The sequence below is a fragment of the Prionailurus bengalensis genome, chromosome E2 (assembly GCF_016509475.1).
Source record: "Prionailurus bengalensis isolate Pbe53 chromosome E2, Fcat_Pben_1.1_paternal_pri, whole genome shotgun sequence".
Classification (NCBI taxonomy): Eukaryota; Metazoa; Chordata; class Mammalia; order Carnivora; family Felidae; genus Prionailurus; species Prionailurus bengalensis.
In genome coordinates, this window is record NC_057352.1 from 9,432,338 (window position 1) to 9,459,740 (window position 27,403).

Sequence of the window (27,403 nt, forward strand, 5' to 3'; positions counted from 1 at the left end):
CTCTGCCTCTAGTTGGGGACATTTGGGTGGTAGGAGACAGGCAGGCGGCCTGTCGCCTGGAGATGGTGGGGCAGTCGGCCGGCTCTCTGGCCAGGACAGGTGGGCCATCAGCCTGACCAAGACTGAGCCAGCAGACCGGTCATTTGGGGCATCGCGTGGCCAGCAGGCCGGAAGTTGTTGCGGGGCGGAGCATAGAGGAGGAGTTGAGGGGTCCCGTGGCCGCGTAGAATCTGCCTGGCAGGAGACAGATGGTCAGTGCCCCGGAGACGGCCAAACCCTCCGCCGCCCAGCCTCACGGCCGTCCCGCCCCAGCAGCCCCATGTCAGCCTCCCAGCTGGCAGCGCTGGAAGGAGCAGAGTCGGAGGCCGGCCGGCCGCCCTTGACCGAGGCCAGCCCTGGCTTCCTGTATTCCGAGGGCCAGCGGCTGGCGCTCGAGGCCCTGCTGAGCAAGGGCGCGGCGGCGTTCGAGGCCTGCGTGCAGCGAGAGGGGCTGCGGCCCTTCCTGAGCGGGGAAGAGCTGCGGAGTCTGGCGGCGGCGGCCGAAGACTGGACAGCGTCCAAGCAGCGGCCCGACAGGGCGGCAGAGGGAGCCGCCGCCGCCACCGATGGGGACTCGGGCAGCCTGACCTACTGGCCTGGACGGTCGGAGGAGCTGGTGCCCACGCTGCGGCTGGGCTGGCCGGAGGACCCGGCCTGGAAGGGAATCACCCGGGTGCAGCTGTTCACCCAGCCACCCGACGAGGGCCACCCGCCCCTCAAGGAGCTGGTGCGCCAGGAAATCCAGGCCGCCCGCAAGGTGGGGGCTCGGGGGGCCCGGTGTCCACTCCCCAGACCCGCGCGTCCTCACACGCCAGCTCCCGCCCCTGGGAGTGCATGTCCCCTAGGCCCCATGACATCTTGGCCATGCCCTCCTGGGACTTGTGGGTCCACATGGCTCCGCCCCGATGACTCAGGTGTCCGTACCCCTCAGACCTCCTCCTCACCCTCTCTCCTGGGTACCCCTAGGCATCCACGACCCTTGGGACTTAACTATAACCCCCTGGCTCAGTCACCTCCTCCACCCCAGATTCCCCCCTGCAGCCCCCCTAGGTAGCCTACTCTTTTTTTTTTTTTAATATATATTTTATTTTTAAGAGAGAGAGAGAGTGAGCAGGGGAGGGGCAGAGAGAGAGAGAGAGAGAGAGAGACAGAGGACCCAAAGCAGGCTCTGTGCAGACAGCAGTGAGCCTGATTCGGGGCCCGAACTCACGAGCCGTGACGTCATGACCTGAGCCCAAGTCACAGGCTCAACCACCCAGGCGCCCCTAGCCTGGTCTTTGTGCCTGCCGGCTCCCACATTTAAGTGCTTTGCGCGGGTTAACATTTAATGACCCTCAGGAGGGTCCTGTGAGGTCGGGACGCATTTTAACCAAGTGAGGAGGTGGGGAAACTGAGGCACGGGAGGTTAAGTGTCTTCACCGGTGAGTGGCCGAGCGGGGATTTGAACCAAGGAGTCCTGGCCAGTGATCAGGAGTCATCACTGCTACGTATTTCCAGGTGCTCAGCACCCCAGTCCCCAGGGCACCCCCAAGGACCCAGCTGTGCAGTTGGCCACAGGTGCCCTGCCCGGGCATCCAGCCCACTGAGCCCTGGAGCGGGGGGGGGGGGGGGCCACCATGCAGTGTGTCACAGCTCAGGGGACATCATTCACCACTGCAGCTGTGATTAGGATGACAGTTTTTCAGGAAAGCCAGGCTTTTCCTCATCCACGTGTAGGCGCTGTATGATCAGGAGTGTAGGTCTGGGCGGGGGGGGGGGGGGGGTCTCTCCCGCAGTCCCCTGAACATCCCGTGGAAGCCAGGCCCTTCAACTCCCACCCCCAGAGCACCTCACCCCCAGGGCCCCGCCCCCCCACTCCCAAATGTCCCCGGAGCTCCAGGCTCCATCCACAGCCCTTTTCCCCACCCCTCCCCCAGCTAGTGGCCGTGGTCATGGACATCTTCACTGACCCAGACCTGCTCTCGGACCTGTTAGACGCCGCCACACGCCGCTGGGTGCCTGTCTACCTGCTCCTGGACCGCCAGCAGCTGCCTGCCTTCCTGACGCTGGCCCGGCAGCTGGGGGTGAACCCCTGGGCCACTGAGGTAGGAACCCGGTGGGGGGGGGGGGCGACCAAGTCGCCATCCTCCTGGCGCTGGGGCAGCGGGGGCAGATCCTTCCACGGGGTTCTAGCTCATCGAGGCAGATGCCAGCTGAGAGGGTCTGCTGAGACCTGATGCCCGAGGCATTGGGGGAATCAGGGGCGGGCTTTCCCACACAGTTCCCCTGAGTTAGGGGTACCTCCAAGAGACCCCCTCCCCCCAAGGCCGGATATTGGTGACTCTGGGGAAGCTGGGACAGAGTCCTAAGCAGGGGACTCCCAGGCCCTGCGCGGTGAGCGGAGGCGTGCGAGGTGGGCCTGAGCAGGGGCGTGCCCCCCTCCGTTCCAGAACCTGGATATCCGGGTCGTGCGAGGCTGCAGTTTCCAGAGCCGCTGGCGACGGCAGGTGAGTGGCAACGTGCGTGAGAAATTTGTGCTGCTGGACGGCGAGAGGGTCATCTCTGGATCCTACAGGTACGGCTGCCCCTCATGATGCCACCCGGTGTCCTGTCCCCATCTCCCAGTGTGCTCAGAGAGCAGCTGGCGTCCCTTTGACCAGCCTAGCCTCGCTTTCCTGGTCTGTGAAATGGGTCGAAACACCCTTGCTGGTAGAGGAGGGGGGGGTGCAGAACCAGCTGGGGGTGGAGCCAGGCCTGCCCAGGGGGCTGGTTTAGTTGGGGAGGGTCCTCTCTTTAACCCTGGGTCTCCTCATCTGGAAAGCGGGGCCGCAGTTTGTGTGTGGGTTTCCAAACCAGGAGGACCTGGCTTGGGGTCCTAGCTCCGCCCTGAGTGAGTTGACTCCGCCCCTCTAAGCATCTATTTAAAAAAAAAAAAAAAAAAGAAAACAGCCGGTGTGCAAAGGGCCTGGCCCTCGGACTGGTCCGTGACCCTCCTCTCTCCTGTCTTTGGGATCTGACCCGACCCTGGATCCTGGCTCCTCGACCTCTTAGCTCGGTGACACTGAGCTCTGTGCCTCCCCTGCTCTGAACTTCAGTTTCCCCAGCGGGAAGGTGTGACTAATCACAGCACCTACCTCCGAAGGTCACAGTTCGGGGAGGGTGCGGGGTGCAGGGACTCTCGGGTCAGAGGGCCTGGGTTCAAACTGTAGCTCCACCAGCTACTCGCTGTGTGACTTTGGGCAACGGACTTCACCTCTCTGTGCTTGCGCTTCCCCCGCTGCACAGCGGGATGATGTGGTTAGGGCCCGTGGAGCAGGGTTTCTTCTCGACAGAGACGGTGCTCACGTGCGGGACAGCTGGATGATTCTGTGTCGTGGGGACTTTCTTGGGCCCTGGAGGAGGCTGAACTGAATCTCTGGTGTCTCCGCAGTAGATGACCATAGCACCCACTCTGCCCTACTATGAGAAGCCAAAGTGTCTCCGGACATTGCCGGGTGCCCCGGGGGGGGGGGGGGGCCGGGCAGACATGCGCAGTCGGTGACCATTGGCCTAGGCTAGCGTTTTTCAATCTTGGGCCTGCCTGCGGGGGAATCAAAACGTGGATCTCGGGGCCCCGCCCCCATTCAGCCGGCCTGGGATGGGACCTGAGAAGCAGCATTCCTGGCAAGCTCCTCCCGCTGATTACCCATGCTGCCCGTCCGAGGAACCCATTCTGGGACCGGCCACTGTGGAGACTGGGACCTGTCGGAAAGAATCTACCTCCCCGGCTTGGCCTGGGGGGATTCAACGAGATCACAGTGCCTTGGCACGGCACATCAGCCGCCTTCCGTAAACATCAGCTGTCATTTATTATTGTCGTTATTCGGGGTTTCTTGGTTTCGTTTTGTTTTGTTTTGTTTTGAACCCTATTTCATCGACTCTAAGGTGCCACCGATGAAAAGCAGCATCCTGATCAAAACGCGAAAAGAGATGCGTCTTAGAACCAATGAAATACAGTAGGGGGACAAGTCAAACCCACCGAGCGTGGCTCCCCGCCACCAAATCAGGTCTGAGGACGCTTTGCCGAGCCCCCGGGTCCGGGTGGACGGCCCTAGAACGGATGAGGCCAGGGCCACGAGAGGTTGTCCAGGGCCTCTGGCCATTTAATGAGGGGGAGGGGTGGAGGCAGGAGGCTCGGGGAGCAGTGAGGCCGGGAGACCAGTCCCAGGCCCTGCCCTTCAGGTCGGTCACAGCAAATGTGGGAACAGCAGCAGGCCCAACGCTAGGCCGGCGGCAGTGACCCCTTCCAGCGGGCCGCTTTTGGGACCGGGGGCCCTGTTACACATGTGGCCGGAGCAGCAGGTGGTGGTGAGGGTGTAGGTGACGCCCATGTAGGTGACGGGCTCCTCGTGGCCGCAGGAAGTGGACTGCACGCAGCCTTTGTTGATGATGAGGCCGAGCCCCGGGGCCACCCCCTGGCCCGTGAAACAGTCCTCGTCTTCGCCACAGCGCATGTGGGTCCCGGGGCACTGCGTGGAGTCGGTCAGCTCACAGAACACACAGTCCTTGGCGCCCGTGGCACCCGGGGGCAGAGCCATCGCCAGAAGCAGCAGCCAGCCGGGGACCATGGTGGCCTGGCAGGGGTGACGGTGCCCAAGCCAGGCCGTGGGCTTCCTGGGCCTCCCGGAACCGCTGAATGAGGATCCCGAGTCTCCCCCCCGCCCGCGACTTTCGCCCCTGGGCTGGCCTCCCGGGGTCAGCACTTGGAGTGTCCTCGGTTCCCAACACTCCGTGTCCGTCTCAGGAGCTCCGTCGTGACCGCGGCTCTCGAGCGCTTGGGTCTCAGAAGATCCCCGGGACGGAGACAAGCCAGCAGGCGCGATCCGACGGGCGTCTCTGTGCAGCGGAATGGGGTGACCTCACAGACCCCTCAGGGTTCCCACTGGCCGCTCCAGGGGTGAGGTCACAGGTGGGGGGGAGGGGTGTCACAATCTGAGGGCAGGACGGCCCCCTGACCTGTCAGGGAGCGAGGGAGGACACTGCCACCCTGCCAAGGTAAGGACGATCGGACCCACGCTCGCCATCCTGGGGGCTGAGTCGTCGCTCTCTGGGCGCTGGGTGCTGTGCCCGCTGAGGCGCACGAGACACAGCCCGCAGTGAGCCCATTTTCCAGACGGGCAAACCAAGGCTCAGGAAGGGAAAGCGACGTGTCCAAGGTCCCCTGGGCCAGGATTGCAGCCCAGGTTCGTGTGATTCCAAAGAGGGCATTTACTGAGCACCTGCTATGTGCCAAGGCCTGAGCCAGATGCTTTAAACGCCACCATCGTGACAACAGGGGCGATGGGGACACCGCTGACCACAGCCAGCAGGCTTTTAGAGCTGGCCACCATGCCCGGGGCTCAACCCCCTGTTCCCTCGTTCCAGTCTCCCTACATTCGAGCTCCGTATGACAGACGAGCAGACAGAGGCACGGAGCGGCCACACAGCAAGTGTTTGACAAATGGCGGTCGTTATATGGGAAGCAGCCGAGCCCGACAACAGGACTTGTGGAGTCCGAAAACACATCCCATCTCTTTCCGGATGGGGAAACCGAGGCACTGATGCAGCCTTGGTTGGGGAGGGGGCAGAGTCCCTTAAGATAAATTTAAGTGTCTTAACTCACGTAGCGGTCACGTCAGCCCTCCGGGTAGGTATGTGAGTCGTTCCCATTCTATGGAGGGGGATGTCGAGGCCAGAGAGGTTGCAGGATTTGCCTGAGGTCACACAGCCTGCCCTGGGACCAGGTGGGGACTGGTAATGGAGTCCGGGCGGGGCTGCACGGAGAGCCTGACCCCTCCCTGCGTGCCCCCCAGCTTCACGTGGAGCGACTCCCGCCTGCACCGAGGCCTGGTGACCCTGTTGACCGGCGAGATTGCTGCCGCCTTCAGCCGAGAGTTCCGGACACTGTATGCGGCCTCCTGGCCACTCCCGTCCGCGCCCACCTCGGGCCCCTTCGTCAGCATCGTGGGGGGGCTGCAGCTGGCCCACAACCCCCACCGTGTGGCCCGCCGCCGCTCTGTGGCCCCCATGTCACCGCCACCGCCCGCTGGCCCGCTGGCCCAACGCTTGGCCACCTGCCGAGTCTTTGACGGGGACAGCCAGGAGACCCCGGCCACCCCAGGGCCGGCGCTGAGCGACATCCTGAGGAGTGTCCAGCGCGCCCGGACCCCCAGCGGCCCCCCGGCCCGGCCCAGCCATTCCCTGTGGGACCTGAGCCGCCTGTCCCAGCTGTCCGGCTCCAGCGACGGTGACAACGAGGTGAGACCTGACGGGTGGCCTGAGAGAGAACAGGAATAGCTGGAAAAGGATGGAGGCAACCAGGGCCGAGTTCCAGTCTCTCCCTGGCGCCTCAGTTTCCTCATCTGTGAAATGGGTGGGTCCAGAGCTGTAGTAACACCCGCCTCAGAGGGGTGTGGCCCTACTGCGTGCCAGGCAGGGGTGAGCGCTGGGCGGCCCGGGGCAGAGACCCCGGGAGCCACCCTGGGTGCAAATCCGGGCACGACACGCCAATTGTGAGAGCCGGGGGGGCGGGGGGGCAGAAATTTGCCTGAACCTCCATGTTCTCGTCTAGCAAATGGGCCCAGCAGTGGTCCCCATGCTCAGTTCCGGCGGGAGGGAGTCAGTGAGGGGCGGATGAACTAGAACAATCATCATTCCGGTAAATCTGCGAAGTGGAATTTATTTTTATTGAGTTCGTGGCCTCACCTCACCCCAGGTCAGTGAGCTACTAGTCTTCTCACGTTCATTGTTACAGGGGGGGTAAGCTGAGGCCCAGAGAGGTCAAGTAACTTGCCCAGAGTTCCAAGCAACCATCTTTTGGGGGCACCTTGCCACACGCCGGGCGCTTTCCCAGGGGTGGCTAGATGGGACCTCTGCCACAACCCTCTGGCGGTTGGGGGGGGGGGGGGATGTTATTACAACTCTGCACCCGCCCATTTCGCAGATGAGGAAACCGAGGCACCAGGGAGAGATTGGAACTCGGCCCTGGTTGCCTCCCGGGTGAAGCTTTTAAATGCTCTGCCCCTGGCTTCCCAGATTCGAGTGTCATGGGGGTGCTGGGGAGGGGGTTTGGGGAGCTCTGAGGGGGTCTTGGCGCCCCCCCTCCCCAGCTGCTTAGACACCGGGGTTCCAACACAGCCTACACTAACTCTCTGGGATCCTGGGTGGGGAGCCTCAGTGCCCCCAGCTGTAAAGTGGGCTGTCGAGAGGGTGAGAGCGGAGCCGGGACGGGGGGGGGGGGCCGTGGATGCCGGCAGAACTGGGACGCAGTTTCTCCGCGAGCTGTGCGCCCCCGTCAGGCTCAGTTTTCCCATCCGCGAAGTGGGAACCAGTGGGGACCTTTTCGGAGGGGGAGGGAGAAGTGTCCCGGGGGTCCCCTCCCTCCCTCGTTTCCGGTCCAGGGGAGAGGTGGGGATGGGCACAGCAGGGGCAAGGTCCTCGCCTCCACCCGGTCCTGAGCCACCCTCACCCAGAATCACCTCCCTCGGCAAATATTTACTCCCCCCAGGCAGCTGCTGGCAGCTTCCTGGTTCTCAAGTGCAGAGTGGCGGGGGGGGGGGATCACGGCTCCCGGGTCCCCCCCCCCCCCCCCCGAGGCCTCCCTGCACACACATGCCTCCCCTTGCCTGGACTCGGCCCCCAGCACCTTCTCTCACCTCCCTGTCTTTCCCTCCACAGCTCAAGAAATCCTGGGGTTCCAAGGACACCCCCGCGAAGGCCCTGATGAGGCAGCGGGGCATGGGAGGGGCCCCCTGGGGTGAGACAGAACCCCGTCCTCTGGGCCGGTCCCAGCCCCCAGGCGGCCCCCTGCCCCTCCTCCCTGCCCGCCGCCTCCGCCATCTGTCCCCGACCAGAAGGAGGTTTGGTGAGGATGCCACCTCCAAATTGCAGGAGCCCCGAGGCACCCAGCAGCCAGACTGGGCTGCCCAGGCAGGACTCGGGGGGCGACCCTGACGGGAGCCAAAGCCACCCTGGACGGGCCTGTCGACGGTCACCTCCCAGCCCCCCGTCCCCCGTCCGTGTGGTGCCTTGGACAAGGCTTCTGGCCTCGGTGTCCGGGAAGCGGCAGGGATGTTTCCCCCTTTGTTCTAGAACTCGGGCAAGCCCAGTGCTCAGTCTAGATGCCAGTGTCGCAGTTCAGAAAATGGGCAGAAAGTGTCGACCCGCTGGCATCCCGGGACGGGGCATATCCAATTGCGGTCAGGCCGGAACTTGTCTGAGGACGGGCCTGGCCGAGTGGCCCCCGAGCCGGCGTCGCGTGGGGGCGAAGGTGGGGCGTCCCTGGGACAGGGTGGGGAGCCTCCTGGATCTATCGGGCTCCGGAGCTGCGGGTAAACTGAGCTTAGCAGAGGAGAGGAGAGAATCCAGTCCAGGGAGTGGGGCTTAATAATGAGGGACAGGAAATTGGTGGGGACCCCTGCTGGGGGGCCGGTCAGGGCCCTGGGCGCTGGGACTGTTTTCTGGGTGCCAAGGGGCGAGTTGTTGGGGCTCCCTTTACCTCTGCTCACAATAAAGCTGCTTTATGCCAGAATCCTGCATTTTCACAGCCTAGCCGCAGACCCAGGAATCCAGTCCTGGGCCCTTCCTCCCTCAGACTCCCTGGAGGAGCCAGGCGCCCAGCGTGGGGGGTCCCCCGACCCCGGCGGCCTCCTCCCCTCGCGCGCCCCCTGCCGGCCGTCCACCGGCGCGCCGCCTCCAGAGCGCATCGAGAGTCGGGGCAGGAGCGATGCGTTTATTCTCAAGGTCACAGGTCCGGGGGGTGCTCGGAGGCCTGGGCTGGGGTGGGGCTGGGATCGGGGTCCGGGCTGGCGTCCTCGGGGTCGTCCCAGGGGAAGGTGGGCAGCCCCCGCATCTGCTCCCGGTAGACGCGGTCGAAGGCTTCGCTCTGTGCCACCGTAAAGTGGTTCTTCCAGTCGCCGCACACCCCTGGAGGGGAGGGAGGGGCGGCGAGGGGAGGGAGGGGCGGCGAGGTGAGGCCCGGCGGGGTCATCCCCCGCGCCCCACATCCCAGCACCCTCTTGCCCACCTCCGGGCCTTGGCCAGGAGCACCTCCCCGCTTCCTTTTCATCTCCACGTTTTTGCCCGTTTACCTCCTACTGATGGCTGCCTCTCACGCTGGCCTCCAGTCACCTGGCCAGACCCCTGGGCACCCGTATTGCCCCCTCCTTCCCTTGGCTCCCCCCCCCCCCCCCCCGCCTCTCCTTTCAGTAGACCTGTTGCCTTCCTCCTCCAGCTTTACCCCCTGACCCCTTAAATCGCTCTGCCCAGAACCTCCCCCTCCCGCTCCAGCATTTCCTGGCTCCCTGTCCCTAACCTCCCTGGCTGGAAAAGGGCATCCTCACTCCGGGGCTCCCACAACACCCACGCTACCTCCGTGATGGCTCTGCCCATTGGGGATGTACCCACATGCCCGTGCCAGGGAACGCGCGGAAGGGTGGCTTCCTCGGTTTCCCTCCTTAACCCTCTTGGCGACCCAGCAGGCGAGGGGCGTGACCTCTGCCCCTTCCACGGGCGCAGGGGGCCCTCGGGCCCCGGCGTCGGGCTTCTCACCTGGGGCCAATGTCATTTGGATGGCAGTATTTTGAATTACATGACGCCCCCTAGTGAGGGGTGGGGGTGGGGCTCCCTGTGATAGGCTGAATAATCCCTCCCCCCCCCCATGTCCACTCCTGGTCTTTGGAACCTATGAATATGTGACCTTACAAGAGGGACTTTGCAGGTGTCATTGGTTAAGGATGGAGATTTATCCAGGCAGACCCACAAGGGTCCTTATAAGAAGAGGGGGAGGGGCGCCCCGGGGGGTGGGGGAGGGTGGTTCCATCAGGTTGAGTGTCCGACTCTTGATCTGGGCTCAGGACACGATCTCATGGTTTGTGAGTTCGAGTCCCCCGCATGGACGGTGTGGAGCCTGCTTGGGATTCTCTCTCTCTCTCTCTCTCTCTCTCTCTCTCCCTCTGTCTGTCTCTGCCCCTCCCCTGCTTGCTCTCTCTTGGTCTCTCTCAAAACAAACATAGGGAGAAAAAGAAAAAGCAAAAGAGGCGGGAGACTTAGAGGCTGGGATTGGAAGACTGCCACCCTTCTGATCGGAAGACCGCTGAGGGGCGAGGAGCCCAGCGGTCCGTGTGGGGCTGGAAACGGAAAAGGCAGGGAACAGATTCTCCCCCCTGGAGCCTCCAGAAGGACCCGTCCCCCTGACACTTTTGATTTTTAACCCAGGGACACTGATTTGGGACTTCTGACCAGAGCTGTAAGGGAATAAACGTGGGTTGTGTTAAGCCGCTAAGTTTGTGGTCTTGTAGCAGGAATAGGAACGAAGACACTCCCTCCCCCCCCCCTTCCCGTAATCCGAGCGCTAGAATGTTTCTGGGCTGAACCTTAACACTAAGAAGGATTCACTAAGACTCTATATAGCCTCAGGACGGTTCAGTCCTGGCTGTGGCCTTGGGACAGGGCCGTTTTGGAGCTCTCTGGATGCCGGGCCCTGTGCTAAGCCCTGGGGGGGCGGGGGGGGGGTCCCTCACGACCTTGTGAAGGCAGTGCTGCTCAGAGCGACCCCACGTTTCAGCTGGGAAAACCGAGGCCCAGAGAGGTGACATGACCGCCCCAAGGTGCACAGCCAGGCGGTGGCCGGGTGAGCCTTGGAACCCCAGAGCCCCCGCACCTTTCCGGAGGAAGGCGCCGTGGCGTTGGTCCAGCAGGCTGGGGGGCAGCAGAGTGAAGTTGGACATGGCGTTGGCCTTCATGGCGCCGAAGGCCGAGTGTGCCACGACGGAGTCCAGCGCCTCCTTGCCCAGCGGCCGGCCCAAAAACTGGCATATGTCCTGCAGGGAGCTGTGGAGGTCCTGCGGGGGCCGGGGAGGGGGGTCAGGGAGGCCGGGCGGAGGGAGGGGACCCCAGGCAAGGAAGGAGCACCAGACCCAGAATCTGGATGTCCGAGTCCCCGACCCAGAGCCGTCGGGGTGGCTCTGCTGCTTTGCCTCAGTTTCCCCACCACCAAGCCGAGGGATGGGGCGATGGCTTCCGAGAGTTTTCGCAGGCTGGGGGTTTCGGAGGGTTCCGCGGGTGGGAGGGAAGGGGCAGAGCCGGGGCAGAGGTCAGTTGGGCAGCTGGTGCACAATCACCCCCCACTCAGGTTAGAAGTGGGGGTCAGCCTGTCTGTGCCCCAGATCTGCACCTCCCCCCCGGGTGCCCATCCCGGAAGAGCAGCCTCACTCACTGGGTCACAGGACCAGATTCCCAGCCCGGCCTCCCCTCTCTTACTCCCCCTCCCCCCACACCCCTGTCAGTCTCCCTCTGCTCATCCCCTCTGTTCTCGGCGCCCTTGCACTGGGCCTGCCTTGTCCTCTCCCCGTGGACCCATGACTCGGCCTCCTCCCTGGCTTCCCTGCCTCCAGGCGCCCACACCCAAAGCTGCTCCCGGCCCCCCTGTGGCTCCCCAGTGCCCTGGGACAAGAGTCCCGGCCCCCAGGCCTGGCTTTCAAGGACAGAAGTGGTCTGGCCTGGCCTGGCCTCTAATTCCAGAACTTAACCATTCCCTGCATTTTCCTCCCTGCAGCCTTGGCCGGGGGTGGCCGAGAATGCCCCCTGGCACCCTCCTCCACCAGGCAAACTTCCCCACCCAGATACAGCTCAACCATCACCCTCCTCCTGGCAACGATCGATCGTTCAGGCCACGTGGATTGAGGGGCGCCTGGGGGGCTCAGTCCATTGAGCGTCCGACCTCGGCTCAGGTCACGATCTCACCGTCCACGGGTTTGAGCCCCATATCTGTGCTGTCAGCACAGAGCGCACTTCGGGACTTCTGTCTCCCTCTCTCTCTCTCTGCCCCTCACCCTCTCTCTCTCTCTCTCATATCTGTGCCAAGCCCGCCAATAGCCTTGCAGACAGGTGTCATTACCCCGGTCAGTAAATGGAGGCCCAGAGAGGGGAAGACACTCGTCCAGGGTCACACAGCTAGGGAGGAACTCAGATTTCCGTGCCCGAAGCCCACGCTTCCCTCCTCTGTCTCGCCGCCTTCCCTGATACTTAGTGCCCAGGACAGTTAGCCTTCTCATCAGCGCCGCCAGCTCCGGTTTTCCAGGCCATTCCTGGTTTCGCAACCCTACATCCCTTTATCTTCTTGAACCACCGGCGTGTCCCAGAAATTCTAACATGTGTGCAGTTCCTCACACGCCAGGGGCAGCCCAGAAGCTCTGCCAGGCTGCATGGCCCAGTTTTGGGCTTTGGAGAAAAAAGCTCGATGAAACAAAACAAAACAAAACAAAGCGGGGGGGGGGGGAGGGAATGGGGGGGGTGGCGGTTAACGCCAAACATCTTGTCTGGACCTTTCCATCAAAAGACGTTTACCGGGGTGGGCAAAAGACTCAAGGCAGGTCGTCAACTGTCCCCCAGCTTCCTCCTCCATAAAACGGGGGTACTAACAATATTGGGGTGCACCCTTTACAATTATATTTTTTGCAGATCCAAACGGGTCCAATATGGGCAGCTGTAGGTGGTTCTAGCTAATCTGTGACTCGCCTGTCCACACGCTGAAGATTAAGTGAGGTGTTTGGTGCGTGGTATTCTCGCTATTGCCGATCCCACAGGTCCCGCCTCGGGACCTAGTCGCTTTTACTTTGCGCACTATATTAACACTTTGGGGTACCTTGTCAGATGGTCGTGCTATGCCGGGGGCTGCCTACGGCAACCTCACGAGCTGGCATTTTCCCACCCATTTTAAGGATGGGACGTCTGAGGCTCTGAGAGATTTGGGGGGACGTTAACTGCTTTGTCGGACACAAACATTCAGGTGCTTCCCCCTCCAAAAAGTACCGGCAGAAAGCATCCAAAAAAAAAAAAAAAAAATACATGAGGAGCGCCTGGGTGGCCCAGTCGGTTAAGCGTCCGACTCCCGTCTGACGGTTCGGGAGTTCGAGCCCCGCGGTCGGGCTCTGTGTTGACAGCTCGGAGCCTGGAGCCTGCTTCCCATTCTGTGTCTCCCCCTCTCTCCACCCCCCCCCCCAAATAAAATAAAATCCATGACGTGTACATACAAGAAGGAAACATGTCTGGGGAGCTTGGGGAAGGGGCATGTAAGGGGACCCTCTCGGGTGCCCAGCTTCTGGAAACATCTTTGTTAAGGACCTGGAATGGCCGGGCGTGTTCGCTGGGGGCTGTGCCCCCAGAAGCCCGGCATCCTCCTGGCAGCGGGGCAAAGCAGTGGGCATTCTGGCACGACACTTCTTCCAGGGAACTCTCCCTGATTGCCCCAGCCGGAAGGCATCTCTCTCCCAGGTGCCTGCTCCGGGGACGTCTGGTGGGGTCCGGACAGGATCCCCGTCTAACTCCAAAGGCTCAGGGCCCACCCCTGGCTCCCACCTCCTCAGAGAAAAGCCAAGGTCCCTGCTGTGTCTCCCACCCCACCCCTACCCCCACTCAGGCGGCTCTGGCCACATCCTTCTTTGCTCCCCTTGGAAACACATCAAGCGTGTGCTGTCACCTCAGGGCCTTTGCACTGGCGGGTTCCCTCTGCCTGAGACCCCCCCCCCCCAACCAGCTATCCCCCGGGTCGTCCTTGACCTTCAGATCTTTGCTTAAGTGTTATCTTCTCCCGGAGGCCTCCCCAACCGCCCTATTTAAAATTGTGCCCCCACACATTCCTTATCTTCCTTTCCGCCTTGCCTTTTCTCTCTGCTCTCCAGCTGCCATCTGTTTTCTTTGTTTGCCCATGGCCCCTCTCCTGCTCCCTGGCTCAGGACTCTGCTCTGTTCACCGCTGTGCCCCCAGTACCTGGTGTGCTGGGGGAAGGGAAGGGGGCGGGAGGAGGGGAGGGGGAGGGAGGCGCCGGGTGGGGGTGGGGGCGCGGGATCACCTGCTGCAGTTCCTCGTAGGTGATGAACAGGAAGTTCTCTTTGCCCTTCATCCGAATCCAGCCCTTAATGTGGTCGAACCAGGAGCCAAACTGCACTGCGGGGCGGAGGGGCAGGCGGATGAGGGCCCGGGCAGCAGGGCCACCCCCGCTGGGGGACCAGGGGGCCTGACTAGCCCCCCACGTGGCCCCGGGCATGGTGCCTCGGGGCTGGATGCCTCCCCCAAGCCCCCCCCCCCCACATCTGGCCCCCGGAGAGAGAACCTTTGTCTCCCCATCTCTCTCTGTTTCTGCCCCTTTTCTGCATTTCTGTCTCTGTTTCTTTCTTCCCTTCTCTGTATCTGTGTGTCTGTGTGTCTCCGTTTCCTTCTGTCTCCTGCTTACTCTGGGCCTCTCAGTCTCTCTCCACTTCTTTCTCCCCATTGCTGTGTCTGTCATCGTCGCTCGGTCTCTTACACACCTGTCGCCTTCACTGTTAATCACGCCCTGTATCCCTGCCTCTCTCTCTCTCCTTCTTACCCCCTCCCCTGCCCCCTTCCTGTCTGGGCCCAAGAGGGGCACCCCTTCCGGGAAGACCCCCACTCTGCCCCAGTCCTCACCTTCGCCTTTGAGAAAGTTCTGCAGGAACTGGTCAGGTGTGCCGGGGTCCTTCAACTGCCCGGCGATCTTGGAGTAATGATACAGCGAGACCACCACGTCCCGGGGGTTCCGGCCCATGTAGATCGCCTGCATATGGGTGTTGGGGAGAGGGGAGAAGGTGTCGCACACAGGCAGGACCCCACCCCAAAGACTGCATGCCCCCAAGCCTTCTCTGTTTCTGGGCCTGCAGCAGGAAGGCCTCAGGGTAGACTTCTCAGGGGACTTTTCCGCCAACAGTGGCTTAGATCAAGTTCATCTCATCCCAGAGGATAGGGAGACCTCCCTGCAGCCACATTCCAACAGGACACGGGGACTGTTCCCGGACCAGGCGGGGTGACAGGTTGGCTTCAAGGGAATTAAGACCGGAGGACGGGGGGTGGGGGCAGGGGGGTGCCGGGTGGCTCAGTCGGTTGGGCATCCGGCTCTTGATTTCGGCTCAGGTCGTGATCTCTCGGTTGGCAAGATGGAACCCCACATTGGGCTCTGTGCTCTCAGCATGGAGCCTGCTTGGGACTCTCTCTGTCCCTCTCTTTCTGCCCCTCCCTACCCCTCTCTAAATACATAAAACAGGAGGAGGAAGGCATGGGGGGCTCAGGATGGGGGTGATCAAGGTGAGAGGCACTGACCCTCTTCGCCTCTGGCCCTGGCGTTCAAGGCTCTGACTCCCTGGCTCCTAGCTGATTACCAGCTTCCTATTCCACAACCAAGCCTGCGTCAGCCCCACCAGATGGCTCCTTTCCTGGCCACCGTCTCCTTCCCCACGACCACGGTCAGCCACCCGGGCGGTCCGCCCCGACAAACACCCCGGGATGCCAAGGCTCGCGTGTCATCCCATGTCGCTGCCGGGAGGGTCAGGCAGCTCTGCTCTGGGACAGACACCTGGATGCTGACCCACACGCCTCCTTCCGCCACTGACTTCAGCCTCGGTCCTTTTGCTGGGATTCTCTGTGGCCGTGGGTGCAGCAGCTTGGCCGAGATCTGGGCCTCCTCGCAGCAAAGCCGTGAACCTGACCGGGCGGGGGGGGGGGGGTCCCGGGGGGCCTCCTCTGTCTACACTCGCTTCCTTGGTGATGCGACCAGTCTCCTGCCTTTAATGGCCCCGTCCACCTCTGTGTCGAGCAGCCAATTCCAGAGACGCGTGTCCTATCGAATCCTGATTCGGTTGCAACCCTCCACCTGGACGTCCACGGGCCGTGACAGAGCTCCCGCCTTCCCCCGAGCCTCTCTCCCGGCCTCCCCAAGTCAGTTGACATCAGCATCATCTTCCCAGTTGCTCAAACCAAACGCCCTAGAGTCACCCTTGACTCATCTGGTTCACACCCACGCCCCATCTGCCAGCAAATCCTACTGCTGGTTCAACCTTCAACATACAACCCCAGCTCAGCCTCTTCTCTTCACCTCCGCGCGGGCCACCCCTTCCCACTCCGTGGGGCCCACCGTTGCCTCCCACCTGCGCGCTCTGCCCTCCTCGCCCACCCCTGCGGGCTGTTCGTGAAGTCATCACCTTTGCCCACGAGGAGATTTTTCTTCTCTATTCTCTCGGCCTGCCACCCTTTAGAACGTGGGCTTGCGAGGCAGGCATTGCTGCGCGTTTGTTTACTGCTGTTCTAGATCAGGCACATAGTAGGTGCTCCGTAAATACCGTGCTGAATTCACCCCTTGGTTATGCGCTCCCCCACCCCCACACGCCTCCCTCCTCCTGCACCTTGGCCTTGGAGGTGAAGAAGGCTTTGGCAAAGAGCTGGATGGGGAGGTGAGAACTCATGAGGCGGGGTCTGGGCTGGTCCGAGAGTCTGAAGGCACCCAGGACGGTCTCACACCAGGGCGCCCGCTTCCAGATGGGCACCGAGCGGATCCAGGATGGGTCCCCGTCCTTTAGGATTAAGCTGAGGATCTCAATCATCCAGTTGGTCCCTGTCAGGAGAAATTGGGCCAATCAATCAAAGGGTGGGGACGGGTGCAGGGGAGAGGGGCGGGGAAACAGACAGAGTCGTGTTGGGCTTTACAGCGCCATTAGCTACGGAGGTTGACGGCCCAGAGCCTCACAGCTGGCGGCGAGGCGAGGAAGTGACAGAGACAGGCTGGCCGTCCACCCGACCCCATTTCCTTTCCCCACCAGGGAGATGAGGGGACCCCACTTCTCCGGCCTCTCCGGCAGCTACATGCGGGGCCGTGTGACCGAGTTCTGGCCAAGGAAGTGCAGGTGGCAGCCATTTCCAGGGCTGGCCCATAAACACCTCCTACGTGTCCCCCCCTCCCCCCCGCCACTCTCTCTTCTTCCCTCTCTGCTGGCTGGATGCGGGGACCCAGTGGAAACTGGGGCTCCCGGGGATGGCAAGCCATGAGATGGAAGGAGCCAGAATGCCTGAGGCAGCCTGGATTTCCCCCAACTTCCCTCCATCCCTCCACCAACTGGAGGTTGAGGAAATGACACAGAAGGTTCTAGCAGGCCTTCGTGTCTGAGATTCCGCGGCTCGCGGATGAGGACAGAAGCATCGTGCCCAAACACAGAGGGAGCTGGAATTAAATCCAGGCATCTGGACTCAAAATCTCAGCTCTCTTCACTGCCCCTTCTCGGGAGGAGCCCCTTGATCTCTGTGGGGACACCCGTGTGTCACGTAGCAGGAAGGGATCTCATCAAATGGCCCAGTTCACACGTCCGGATTCCATGAGGATATAGGCAGGTCAGATGAGAAATAGAAAAAAATAAGAATAATATTGACAATCACCTGTCATTAGTATCATATTGCCCTGGATTCTCTGTGGGTTTTTTTTTTTTTTAAGTAATCTCCGTGACCAACGTGGGGCTCGAACCCACGAACCCCAGGTCAAAGAATCACACGCTCCGCCGACTGAGCCAGCCAGGCGCCCCTCTAGTTCCCTGGATTCTAACAATAACCCCGCCCGCGTTCTTAATGGGTTGCCTCTCACCTCCAAATTCATTCTTGGTTGCCCTGTTTTGGGATATTGGGGCCGGACCCTGTGAACGGTTCTCCGGCAGCGGCCAGTAGAGGGCGCTGGAGGAACCCCGCAGGAGAACGGGGTTCCCTTCCAGGTTCTCCCGGGCCCTTCCCTGCTGCTCTCGTGACCGGACAGCGGCCAGCAGTGCCGCGGGCCCCCAGTGACCCTTTCTCCCTCCGCCACCGCCCCCCACCCCCGGCAGATTTCCTTGGGGGCTCTGCTTCAGCCCAAGGGGACTGCCTGATCCCTGTATGGGCTCTTCCTGTGTCCCCTGGGGCTCTCTTCACCTCTTGGTAGTTGAATCCTCCCTCACTTGTTTAAAAAAAAATTTTTTTTTAAATGTTTATTTGTTTTTGAGACAGAGACAGACAGAGCATGAACGGGGGAGGGTCAGAGAGAGAGAGAGGGAGACACAGAATCCGAAGCAGGCTCCAGGCTCCCAGCGGTCAGCACAGAGCCCCACGTGGGGCTCACTGGTGAACCAAGAGATCGTGACCTGAGCCGCAGTCGGTCACTTAACCACCTGAGCCACCCAGGTGCCCCTCAACAGTCTCATTTTAAGGATTTACCCAAGATAAATGAAAACACATCTGCATGCGTAGAATTGCACACAAAGCTTCGTAGCAGGTGTATTCATTCATACCTACCCCAATCTGGGAACAACCCCAATGTCCTTCAAGAGATGAATGGATATACCACAGTCCATCCATAGAATGGAATACTTCTCGGCAGTAAAAAAAAAGAAAAAAAAATCCCAGAGTTTGGATGAATCGAAAGTAGAATATGCCGAGTGAAAGAAATCGGTCTCCAAAGATGCACCCAGTATGAGCCCATCTGTGTGACATTCTGGAAAAGGCAAAACTCGGTGGGGGGGGGGGGGGCGTCAGCCGCCATGGTTGCCGGGGGCTGGCGGTGAGGGAGGAGCAGACCATGAACGGGTGTGAAGGGATTTTGGGGGTGAGGGAGCTGTTCTGTATCTTGGTTGCGATGGGGGTTGTATGACCGTATGTGTCTCTCAAACTCAGAACTCTGAGGGAAATGGAAATGAATGGCCATGTTCCTAGAAGCATTACCTCCTGACCGTCAAAGAGCGCAGACAACCCAAGTGTTGATCAACTGACCAATGAATAAACAAAAAAGCGGTAGGCCCAGGGGCGCGCCTGGGAGGCTCAGTTGGTTAAGGGTCTGACTTCAGCTCAGGTCATGATCTCACGGTTCGTGAGTTCGAGCCCCGCGTTGGGCTCTGTGCCCACGGCTCGGAGCCTGGAGCCTGATTCAGATTCTGCGTCTTCCTCTCTCTCTCTCTCTGCCCCTCCCCCACTCGTGCTCTGTCTCTCTGTCTCTCAAAAGTCACTAAACATTAAAAAAATGAAAAAAAAAATGGGGCGCCTGGGTGGCTCGGTCGGTTAAGCGGCCGACTTCGGCTCAGGTCATGATCTCGCGGTCCGTGAGTTCGAGCCCCGCGTCGGGCTCTGTGCTGACCGCTCAGAGCCTGGAGCCTGCTTCAGATTCTGTGTGTCTCCCTCTTTCTCTGACCCTCCCCCGTTCATGCTCTCTCTCTGTCTCAAAAATAAATAAATGTTAAAAAAGAAAGAAAGAAAGAAAAATAGTACGAACCGTACTTGGCCATAAACAGGAACAAAGCCCTGACCCGCGCTACCACATGGATGAGCCCCCAAAACATGCTAAATGAAAGAAGGCAGACGTGAAGGCAAATCCATAGAGCCAGAGAGCAGGTTAATGGTTGCCTAAGGTTTGGGGTCGGGGAGGTGGGGTTTGAGGAGTGATGGCTGATGGCTATCTTGTTCTAAACGTTCTAAAATGGATTGTGGTGACGTGTTGCACAAATCCGTGAATACATTACTGCCATACAATTGTACACTTTATTTTTTAAAGATTTTTTAATGTTCATTTTATCTGTTTATTTTATTAATAAAAATTTTTTAAATTATTTTTAACGTTTCATTTATTTTTGAGACAGGGAGAGACAGAGCATGAACAGGGGAGGGTCAGAGAGAGGCAGACAGAATCCGAAACAGGCTCCAGGCTCTGAGCTGTCAGCACAGAGCCCGACGCGGGGCACGAACTCACGGACCGAGAGATCATGACCTGAGCTGAAGTCGGCCGCTGAACCGACTAAGCCACCCAGGTGCCCCCTAATGTTTATTTATTTGAGAGACAGAGAGAGAGAGAGAGAGAGAACACAAGCGGGGAGGGGAAGAGGGAGAGGGGAGAGGATCTGAAGCGGGCTCTGGGCCTCAAGCCTCCCCCGACCCCCGGGCCTTGGCGTGTGCCATTCCTCCGTCGTCTAGGACACCCTTTCCCACTCAAACGCCTCTGCGGCTTCCAGATCTCCGCACGAACATCTTCTCCCCCTCAAAGCCTGCGCTCATCCCCCAGACGGTCTCTTGTTACCTACATTCAACGCTCTCTGCACCTTTCCTCGAGGTTACCCCCCACCCCAACCCTAATTATATAGTCAAAGGAGTGAGCGCGGGTTTACATAAAGCCTGTCTCGCCGGAGAAACTGACAAATGTCTCCCCAGTTCACAGCGGCGTCTGCACCCATGGCAGAGAATAAGCAGCGTTTCGGGGAGGGAGGGAGAAAATGAAGACCGTCCCTCCCTCCGCCCCCACTTCCTTCCGCAAATATTTACTGAATGGGTGCCAGGCACCGAGTTAGGCTCCAAGAATACAGCCGCGATCCAGGCACACTAAGCTGTCTGTCCTCCAAGAGCTCATGTTCTAGGGGGGGGGGGGGGGGAGGAGATCAGAGGCTAAATCAACAACCAAAAACACAGCCAAGTGGCCGGTGGCGACAGGGGCTGAGAAGAAGAGTAGAGGCGAGTTTAAGGGGATAGAGCGGGACAGGGTGGGGACAGGTGCTGCAGCCCCGGAGGCCCCGGGAAGGCTTCCCCGAGAACGATGAGCCCACTTGGTTGTGGGGGCGGAAGAGCGACACCTAGCGGAGGGGTCCGCCAGTGCAAACGCCCAAGCTCCAGGTTCTGAGCGGATTCAGGCCTTCCCCCCCACTGTTTCCTCTGCCTCCTTCCCCTGGGTGCTCCCTTCTCAGCCTCTGTGGCCACCTCCCCACCCCCACCCCCAGCAACCCCTCCCAGCAGGTACCTGACTTGGGGTAGGTGATGATGAAGATGTCGTCGTCCTGCACATCAGCGTTCTCGACCATGCGGATGCTCTCGGGTGAGTAGATGCCCATGGGGAAGGGGATCCCTTTGTACCTGAAGTATTCGCCTGACAACTTCTGGCTGTAGGAATATGGGGGAGACACGGTGAGGACCGGGGAGGAGATGAGGACTGAGGTCACCCATGGAGGCGCGGGGGGGGGGGGGTCGGCAGAGAAATCTCAGGGCGGGAGGGATGGTGAGTCAGGGAGACGGGGGAGGGGTACCCCCCTAGCTAGAGAATCCTGGCGACAAACTTTCCCTGAACCTCATCTCTTCATCTGCCAACTGGGAATGGTTTACCAGAACCCCACAACAATCCTATGCGGTGACAGTGATTAGCATCCCCCTTTTAGGAATGAAGAGAGCGAGGCACAGAGAGGTTGGGTGACTTTCCCAAAGCCACACAGCCGGTGGAACATGGAACACTTCACATCTGCAAAGTGGGGCTAAGTGCTTTCCTTATATCGATTCTTTGGCCCAACCCTCGAGGGAGAGGCGAAGTCACCCCCTCCCCCCGCCATGTTACCAACGAGGAAATCGAAGCCACAGAAATTATGTGTCGTGCCCACTCTTTTGTGCAAGGCCACAGGGCTGGCAAAGCCCACTTATGAAACCCCATCCAGGGGTCACCATGAGGCTGAGATGCCCTTTTCATTTTTTTTAGGTTTATTTACTCATTTTGAGAGAGAGAAGGAACGGGTGCAAGTGGGGGAGGGACAGAGAGAGAGAGAGAGAGAGAGAGAGAGAGAGTCCCAAGCAGGATCCCCACTGCCAGCCCAGAGCTCAACGCGCGGCTTGAACTCATGAAACGGGACATCGCGACCTGAGCCGAAATCAAGAGTCTGGTGCCCAACAGCCTGAGCCACCCAGGTGCTCCCAGGATTTTATTTTTTTTAATTTTTTTTAAAGAAATTAACACATGCTTTTATTTATTTATTTTCTTTTTCAGGATTTTATTTTTAAGTAATCTCTACACCCCAAGGCGGGGCTTGAACTTACAACCCTCAGGCTCAAGCGTGGCACCCCTACCGAGTGAGCCAGCCAGGCACCACCCCCCCCCCACCCCCCCCCCCCCCCCGCAACTGAAAATGTTACACGCTTCAGCCCCTCACTTGAGCTGCCTTTCCGGAAAAAGCCCCACCAAGCGACCACAGGGCCATACCCGGAAGTAACATTTTCCCCGGGTGAGCTGTTTTAAAAGCAATCCACGTACCCCACTGTGTCTTTCCACCCGGAGCTTCCCCCCGGGGGGTCTCCTGCCCCTGGCATGGGAGAGGGGGTGGGCATTTGGGGGACCTGGCACAGAGCCAGCTTTGGATCCTCTGTCCGCCCCCTCCCCTGCCCCTCCCCTACTTCGGACCCTCTGTCTCCCTCTGACTCTGCCCCTGCCCCACTTGGGTGCCCACGGGCTCTCTCTCTCTCTCAAAAATAAATAACCATTAAAAAAAACCCAGCAAGGTGACGCAGAGGTGGGGATACTTTTTACTGAGTTTCCCTGGGGGTATTTATGAGGTCCGCAGTCAGGGAGCGTGGTCTCATTCGTGCAGGCCGGCTGGCTGCAGGAATTCCAGAAGAATTCCCAGAAGAATTCCCAGAAGTCGCATCGACGCCTCACCTGTCCTAGGGCGTCTGGCGTGAAAGTATGTGCGGGAAGAGGAGACACAGGTTCAAAGGGGATGAAGCCAGAAGCTACTCTGTGTCATTTTTCTGGAACATTAGGAGCGTCTGTCAGCTTTCAAAATGAGACAAGTTGCTGTCACTTGCTCCCTCCCCCTAAATCAACATCCCTCCCCGCCACCTAGGCTTGGAGTCGCACACATTGGTTCCTCGCCTTAAGGAGGACCCCTTCCGGCCGGTGTAAGCTTCCCTCCCCCCGCAGAATCGATCTGAGTTCTGAGCGCGACACCGTGCTACTTTGCGTTGGTGTCCCGCTATAATACACGGAGGACAATACATTGAAATGGGGGGGGGGTACGTGTGTAAGTAGGTTACACTGCCTGTGGGTTGCATTTCGGGATAGTAAAGAGGCTGTTATATAGATACTCTTGTTATATAAAGAGGGTTGGGGTCCACACAGACGAAAACTCGGAAACACAAGGGGCTGAGCCAAAGATGAGCCACGAGCGTCCAGACCCCATGATTTCAATTATGGGAAGTTCAAGTACAGAAAGTAAGGTAGAAGGTGCTAGAAGGCAGGCGGCAGTTATCCTTGGGAGGAGGGGCTGACAGGGTGGGGGCAGATGGGGGTCTGGTGGCGGTATGCCTACCTTGCAAAATTCCTTGAGTTGTTAGATCCGTGTTTTACTTTAATAAAGTATTCAGTGAACGAATAAACAAAGCAGTAAAGGGGAGGGGGGGGAGCATTCCCATTAAAACACCTGTCTTAATTTTATTTTTTAACTATTTATCTATTTACCTTAAAACCACTGTTGTTTCTTTTCAAATGTTTGTTTATTTGGGGGGGGCAAGCAGGGGAGCGGCAGAGAGAGAGAGAACCCCTGCTAATTTTGTTAAAAAAATAAGGACAGTGGGAAAATATAATGCGTCAATAGAGACAAAAATATTAAAATGGAGCCCTGCATTCAATAAATCTGGGCGAGAATTACTGTTTGGGGGCTTTCTTAAGATTTTCGGGGCGCCTGGGTGGCTCGGTCGCTTGAGCGTCCGACTTCAGCTCAGGTCACGATCTCACAGTTCATGGGTTCGAGCCCCGCGTCGGGCTCTGTGCTGACGGCTCGGAGCCCGGAGCCTGCTTCGGATTCTGGGTCTCCCTCTCTCTCTGCTCCTCCCCTGCTCACACGCTGTCTCTCTCTCTCTCAAAAATAAATACAGATTTTTTAAAAATTAAAAAAAAAAGAGATTGTATTTTTTAAGTAGTAATCTGTACACCCAACACGGGGCTCAAACTCACAACCCTGAGACCCGGAGTCCTCCATCAGCCAGAGTCAGCCGGGCCCTCCTACAATTATCGTGGCCAGACACAGTAATAGAGCTAATGCTGGGCATTGTGTGTGTCCAGAGGAGGGCACACAGTAGGCCCTCAGCACCTTTTAGTCACTTTACTGCTCAGTGATGACGTCATTTCCCCCCCAAAGGTTGAGTGTGGGTGTGGGCTTGGTGATGTCACTGGTTGCTAGGCAGATGAGCCCAATGCGTGGGCGCTCCGAGGTGGTCAGTTACCATCAGGCTGACTGGGGGCCAAGTGCCTGGGCCTTGGCTCTCTCTGTGCCTTGGGCGGCGGATCTCACCTCCTGAGCCTCGGTTGCCTCATCTGTCAAATGAGGATAATGGTAATCTCTACCCCATGGTTTTAATCGCACCTGAGGATTCAGAGGGATAATCTAGGTTAAGCGCTTGGCTTCTGATAACCACTCCGGAAACGAGCTATTTCAGTCTTTGGTCTGACAGCAACTTGGAGAAATTTCCTCCCCAGTTTACGCGACGGGAAAACGGATCCTGTGCCTGTCAGGAGTCCCTGAAACAGTCTGTGACTGCATACATGAATAAATATGAGGGCGTCCCTCTCCCCCAGACCTCCCCCCCCCCCCCAGCGTTTACAACCTGCAAATCGAGGGTCGTCGCCCCACCCCAGGAGGCCCTGGGGGAACATGGTTGGTGCTCAGCCAGTATTTGACTAACTGAATGAACGTGGGGGTTCCTTCGTTCACGTGAACGAAGGAAGGGATTTCCCTAGAAAAAAACGAAGTCAAGTCAAAGAGCTTTTGTTACGACCTTTTCCCTGCCTCAGTGGTTCTCGGTACCCAGCCCTTCAAAAATCCCCTGTCGGGCCTTTAGCGATGCCCAAAGTCTGCTCTCTTTGCAGGCCTCTTTCCAAACCTCACGACCGTGCCCTCTGAGCCCAGAACAAGCAACCGCTCAATAAATGAATCGGTATCCGATAAATAACTGAGGCATGAACAGGTAGGGTTGGGGCGTCCCTCCGTGTTACGACGGCTACAGATAAGAAAAGGAAGATTAGGAAGGGGAAGTCTCGGCCGAGACTTTATGGCCGAGACCATAAAGCAAGTTCCAGGCAGGGCTGGGATTTGAACCTCAGCCCTGCAGACGGTTTTCTGTTCCAGTCCCCCCTTCCCCACGCACCCCACCCTCCAGCCGAATCTCCCCAGCGCGCTGAGCATCATCCCCCCTTCCGGTCCTTGGGATCTGCCAGTCCTCCAGCCAAGACTTTGGTCCCCTGTCCTCGTCTGCGCTAGAGTGTAGAGGCCACGGAGCCCCCGCCCGATTCCCGCGTGGCCGGACCTCACTGGGTGTCCTAGAGCAGGTGCCGTGTGCCTTCTCTCCCAACCTTGTAAATCAAACCTGGCCCCGGGGTGACCTTTCCACTCGCTGGGTGACGAGCCCTCCGGGTCCCCACACCGCGTGCCCTACACCAGGGACACAGCAGTCGCTCGATGGGAGCAGAGGCATGGGGGTAACTATTGAGCTGGGTCAGAGGCCTGCAGGAGAAACAGACAGTGGGCTCCACGGCCAGCACGACGGGCAGCTGGCCAAGGACCCACTGGGCCTCCCAGAAGATGCCTGGCCTGCCCTGCTCGGGAGACGCCCCCCCCCTCCCGGACACGAGAGTCTAATGGCCCAAGGCATCGGCCCTGAGGCCTTCTACCCCACCGTGTGCCAGGCGCTGGCCCTCCTTCTCTGTCCCCACTGCCCCCATCCAGCTCTGGTCTCCTCCTCGCCCCCCCGGTCCCTCAACCCAGCCTCCTCAGTCTCGTGGCCTCCAGTCCCTCCCGCCTGCCCATCCCGCACCTGGCCGCAGCCCCTCAGCCCGGAACTCAACGCCCTGCATAGCCTGGGTCTGCCCATTTCTCTGCCCCCCTCAGACCTCTGACTTCCCTCTGCCTCCAGCAGGGGAGGAGGCAGGGGTGGGGGGTGGGGGGCACTCATAAAGAAATTCTTTAATTTTTAAATTTTTTTTTAACATTTATTTATTTATTTATTATTGAAGAGACACAGCGTGAGCAGGGGAGGGGCAGAGAGAGAGAGAGAGGGAGACACAGAATCCGAAGCGGGCTCCAGGCTCCCGAGCGGTCGGCACAGAGCCCGACGCGGGGGTCGAACCCACACACCGCGAGATCATGACCTGAGCGGAAGTCGGAGGCTCAACCGACTGAGCCACCCGGGGGGCCCCCACTCATGAAGAGACTCTCAGCCGAGGACACACACACTATCAGACTTCTAGAATCCCATGAAGCGGGTATTGAGAACATCACCTCGTGCCAGAAGGAACGGAGGCCCAGAAAGGTTAACGCGTTTCCCTAAGGCCGCACAGCCGCCTTCCTAGGTGGTACCGTACCTGTCAAGGGACCTTCACCCCTTCCCTCTGCCGCGAGGCCACAGTGCGTCCGTCACATTCAGTATTTTATCCCCGGTGCCTGGCACACGACCCGTGCCATGAGCACATCGGTCCCCAGCTCAGATCCCCCCGGGGGTGGGGTGCCTCGTCACCATCTCCAGGGGCAGCGACGGTGGGGAAGGCAGACAGGCTGAGGTTGGGTAACCTTGGATTTGAACTCAGGCTCGGCTACCAGCTAGCCCTGTGACCTTGAATAACCTCTCTGGGCTTCTGGACAAGGAGGAAGAATTAAAAGCCAGGGTCACCGGGTCACCTCCTTGCTGATCTCACTGCTTCCAGCGCCCCGCCCCCCCCCCACCCCCCACCGTGGTCGGTTCTCAGAATTGGTTAGAAACTAACTAGGCTGTTGACTCTCCCTCGTCAGAAACCCTCCCGGCCCTTCAGGCCCAGGCCTGCCCCACAGCCCTTGCACTGACTGATCTGTCTTCCATTGGGTGACTAGCACCGTCACCTCCTGCCTGTGCTCCAAGATCACCCCTGCACTTCGTCCCTGAGGCCTCGGCCACCCGCCCTGTTTATAGCTGAGCCTCCCCCTCCCCCTCCCCCTGCGTCCTTTTCTGGAGCCCTTGAGAGGCTCCCTCCCTCCCTCCCTCGAGGTTTACGTGTTGCTTTCATTGTTGATTGCTTTCCTACTGGCGAGTAAGCTCCCTGAGACCAGGGATTTTAGGCGTTTGTTTTCTTTTGTTTCCCTCTGTCTCGATTCCCAGTGTATCCCAAGCACCCGAATACCCAGGGAAGCCCTTCGGTCAACATTCGTTGAAGAAATAAAAATAAGGCTGGGGCGCCCCGGGGAGGCTCAGTGGGTTGGGCGTGCGACTTCGGCTCAGGTCATGATCTCGCCGGTCCGTGAGTTCCGGGGGGCCCCGCGACGGGCTCTGTGCTGACAGCTCGGAGCCTGGAGCCTGTTTCCGATTCGGTGTCTCCCTCTCTCTCTAGCCCTCCCCTGCTCACGCTCTGTCTCTCTGTCTCTGAAAAATGAATAAACCTTAAAAAAAATTTTTTTTTTTTTAAATAATGCTGAGAGCGCCCCCTTGGCACAGCGATCCCCACAACCTGATGCGCCTGAATTCATTTATTCCCTCCACAAAGCTAGGAGGTGGGTGGTATTTCTATCGCCGTGTTACAGATGTGGAATGGAGGCACAGAGAGGCAAAGTCACTGGGCTGATGTCACACAGCTACGGAGGGCAGAGCCGGGATTTGTACCCAATAGGGTGTGGCCCCTAACCACCAAGGGCCAGGAGGTAGCCCCCGAATTCGATTCTTTCCAGGTGTGCTCTTTCTGGGCAGGGGCTGTGGGGGGTTCGGGATGGGGAGGGTGGTCAAGGAGACATGGGTTTGACCTCACATAACCTCTCCAAGT

General features: G+C 59.5%; 3 protein-coding genes across 3 annotated transcripts in view; 1 reads left to right on the forward strand and 2 right to left on the reverse strand.

The window, feature by feature from the left end:
- The first annotated feature begins 47 nt into the window (after positions 1 to 47).
- Positions 48 to 8,566, forward strand: FAM83E (family with sequence similarity 83 member E). Its single transcript, XM_043600396.1, has 5 exons — positions 48 to 796; positions 1,956 to 2,123; positions 2,469 to 2,593; positions 5,850 to 6,294; positions 7,714 to 8,566. Exons 1-5 carry the CDS (start codon positions 320 to 322, stop codon positions 7,987 to 7,989), a joined length of 1,491 nt encoding a protein of 496 aa, XP_043456331.1. The 5' UTR covers positions 48 to 319; the 3' UTR covers positions 7,990 to 8,566.
- Positions 4,138 to 5,783, reverse strand: SPACA4 (sperm acrosome associated 4). The gene has a single exon (XM_043600395.1). It carries the CDS (start codon positions 4,623 to 4,625, stop codon positions 4,245 to 4,247), a length of 381 nt encoding a protein of 126 aa, XP_043456330.1. The 5' UTR covers positions 4,626 to 5,783; the 3' UTR covers positions 4,138 to 4,244.
- Positions 8,567 to 8,753: 187 nt separating the features above from the next.
- Positions 8,754 to 27,403, reverse strand: part of SULT2B1 (sulfotransferase family 2B member 1) — a 30,851-nt gene continuing 12,201 nt past the window's right edge. The window contains exons 2-7 of the mRNA XM_043600391.1: positions 20,609 to 20,748; positions 16,227 to 16,435; positions 14,482 to 14,608; positions 13,886 to 13,980; positions 10,697 to 10,877; positions 8,754 to 8,961 (exon numbers count right to left, since the gene is read on the reverse strand). Coding sequence (XP_043456326.1) covers positions 8,780 to 8,961; positions 10,697 to 10,877; positions 13,886 to 13,980; positions 14,482 to 14,608; positions 16,227 to 16,435; positions 20,609 to 20,748 — 934 coding nt within the window. The 3' untranslated portion in view covers positions 8,754 to 8,779. The remainder of the gene's footprint in view (positions 8,962 to 10,696; positions 10,878 to 13,885; positions 13,981 to 14,481; positions 14,609 to 16,226; positions 16,436 to 20,608; positions 20,749 to 27,403) is intronic.

Excerpts from the sequence above, each read along its gene's own strand:
- FAM83E (XM_043600396.1), top strand. The coding sequence starts at position 320 with ATGTCAGCCTCCCAGCTGGCAGCGCTGGAAGGAGCAGAGTCGGAGGCC. Across the intron at positions 797-1,955 it reads AAATCCAGGCCGCCCGCAAG|CTAGTGGCCGTGGTCATGGA; the intron begins GTGGGGGCTCGG and ends CCCCTCCCCCAG. Across the intron at positions 2,594-5,849 it reads GTCATCTCTGGATCCTACAG|CTTCACGTGGAGCGACTCCC; the intron begins GTACGGCTGCCC and ends CGTGCCCCCCAG.
- SPACA4 (XM_043600395.1), bottom strand. The coding sequence starts at position 4,625 with ATGGTCCCCGGCTGGCTGCTGCTTCTGGCGATGGCTCTGCCCCCGGGT.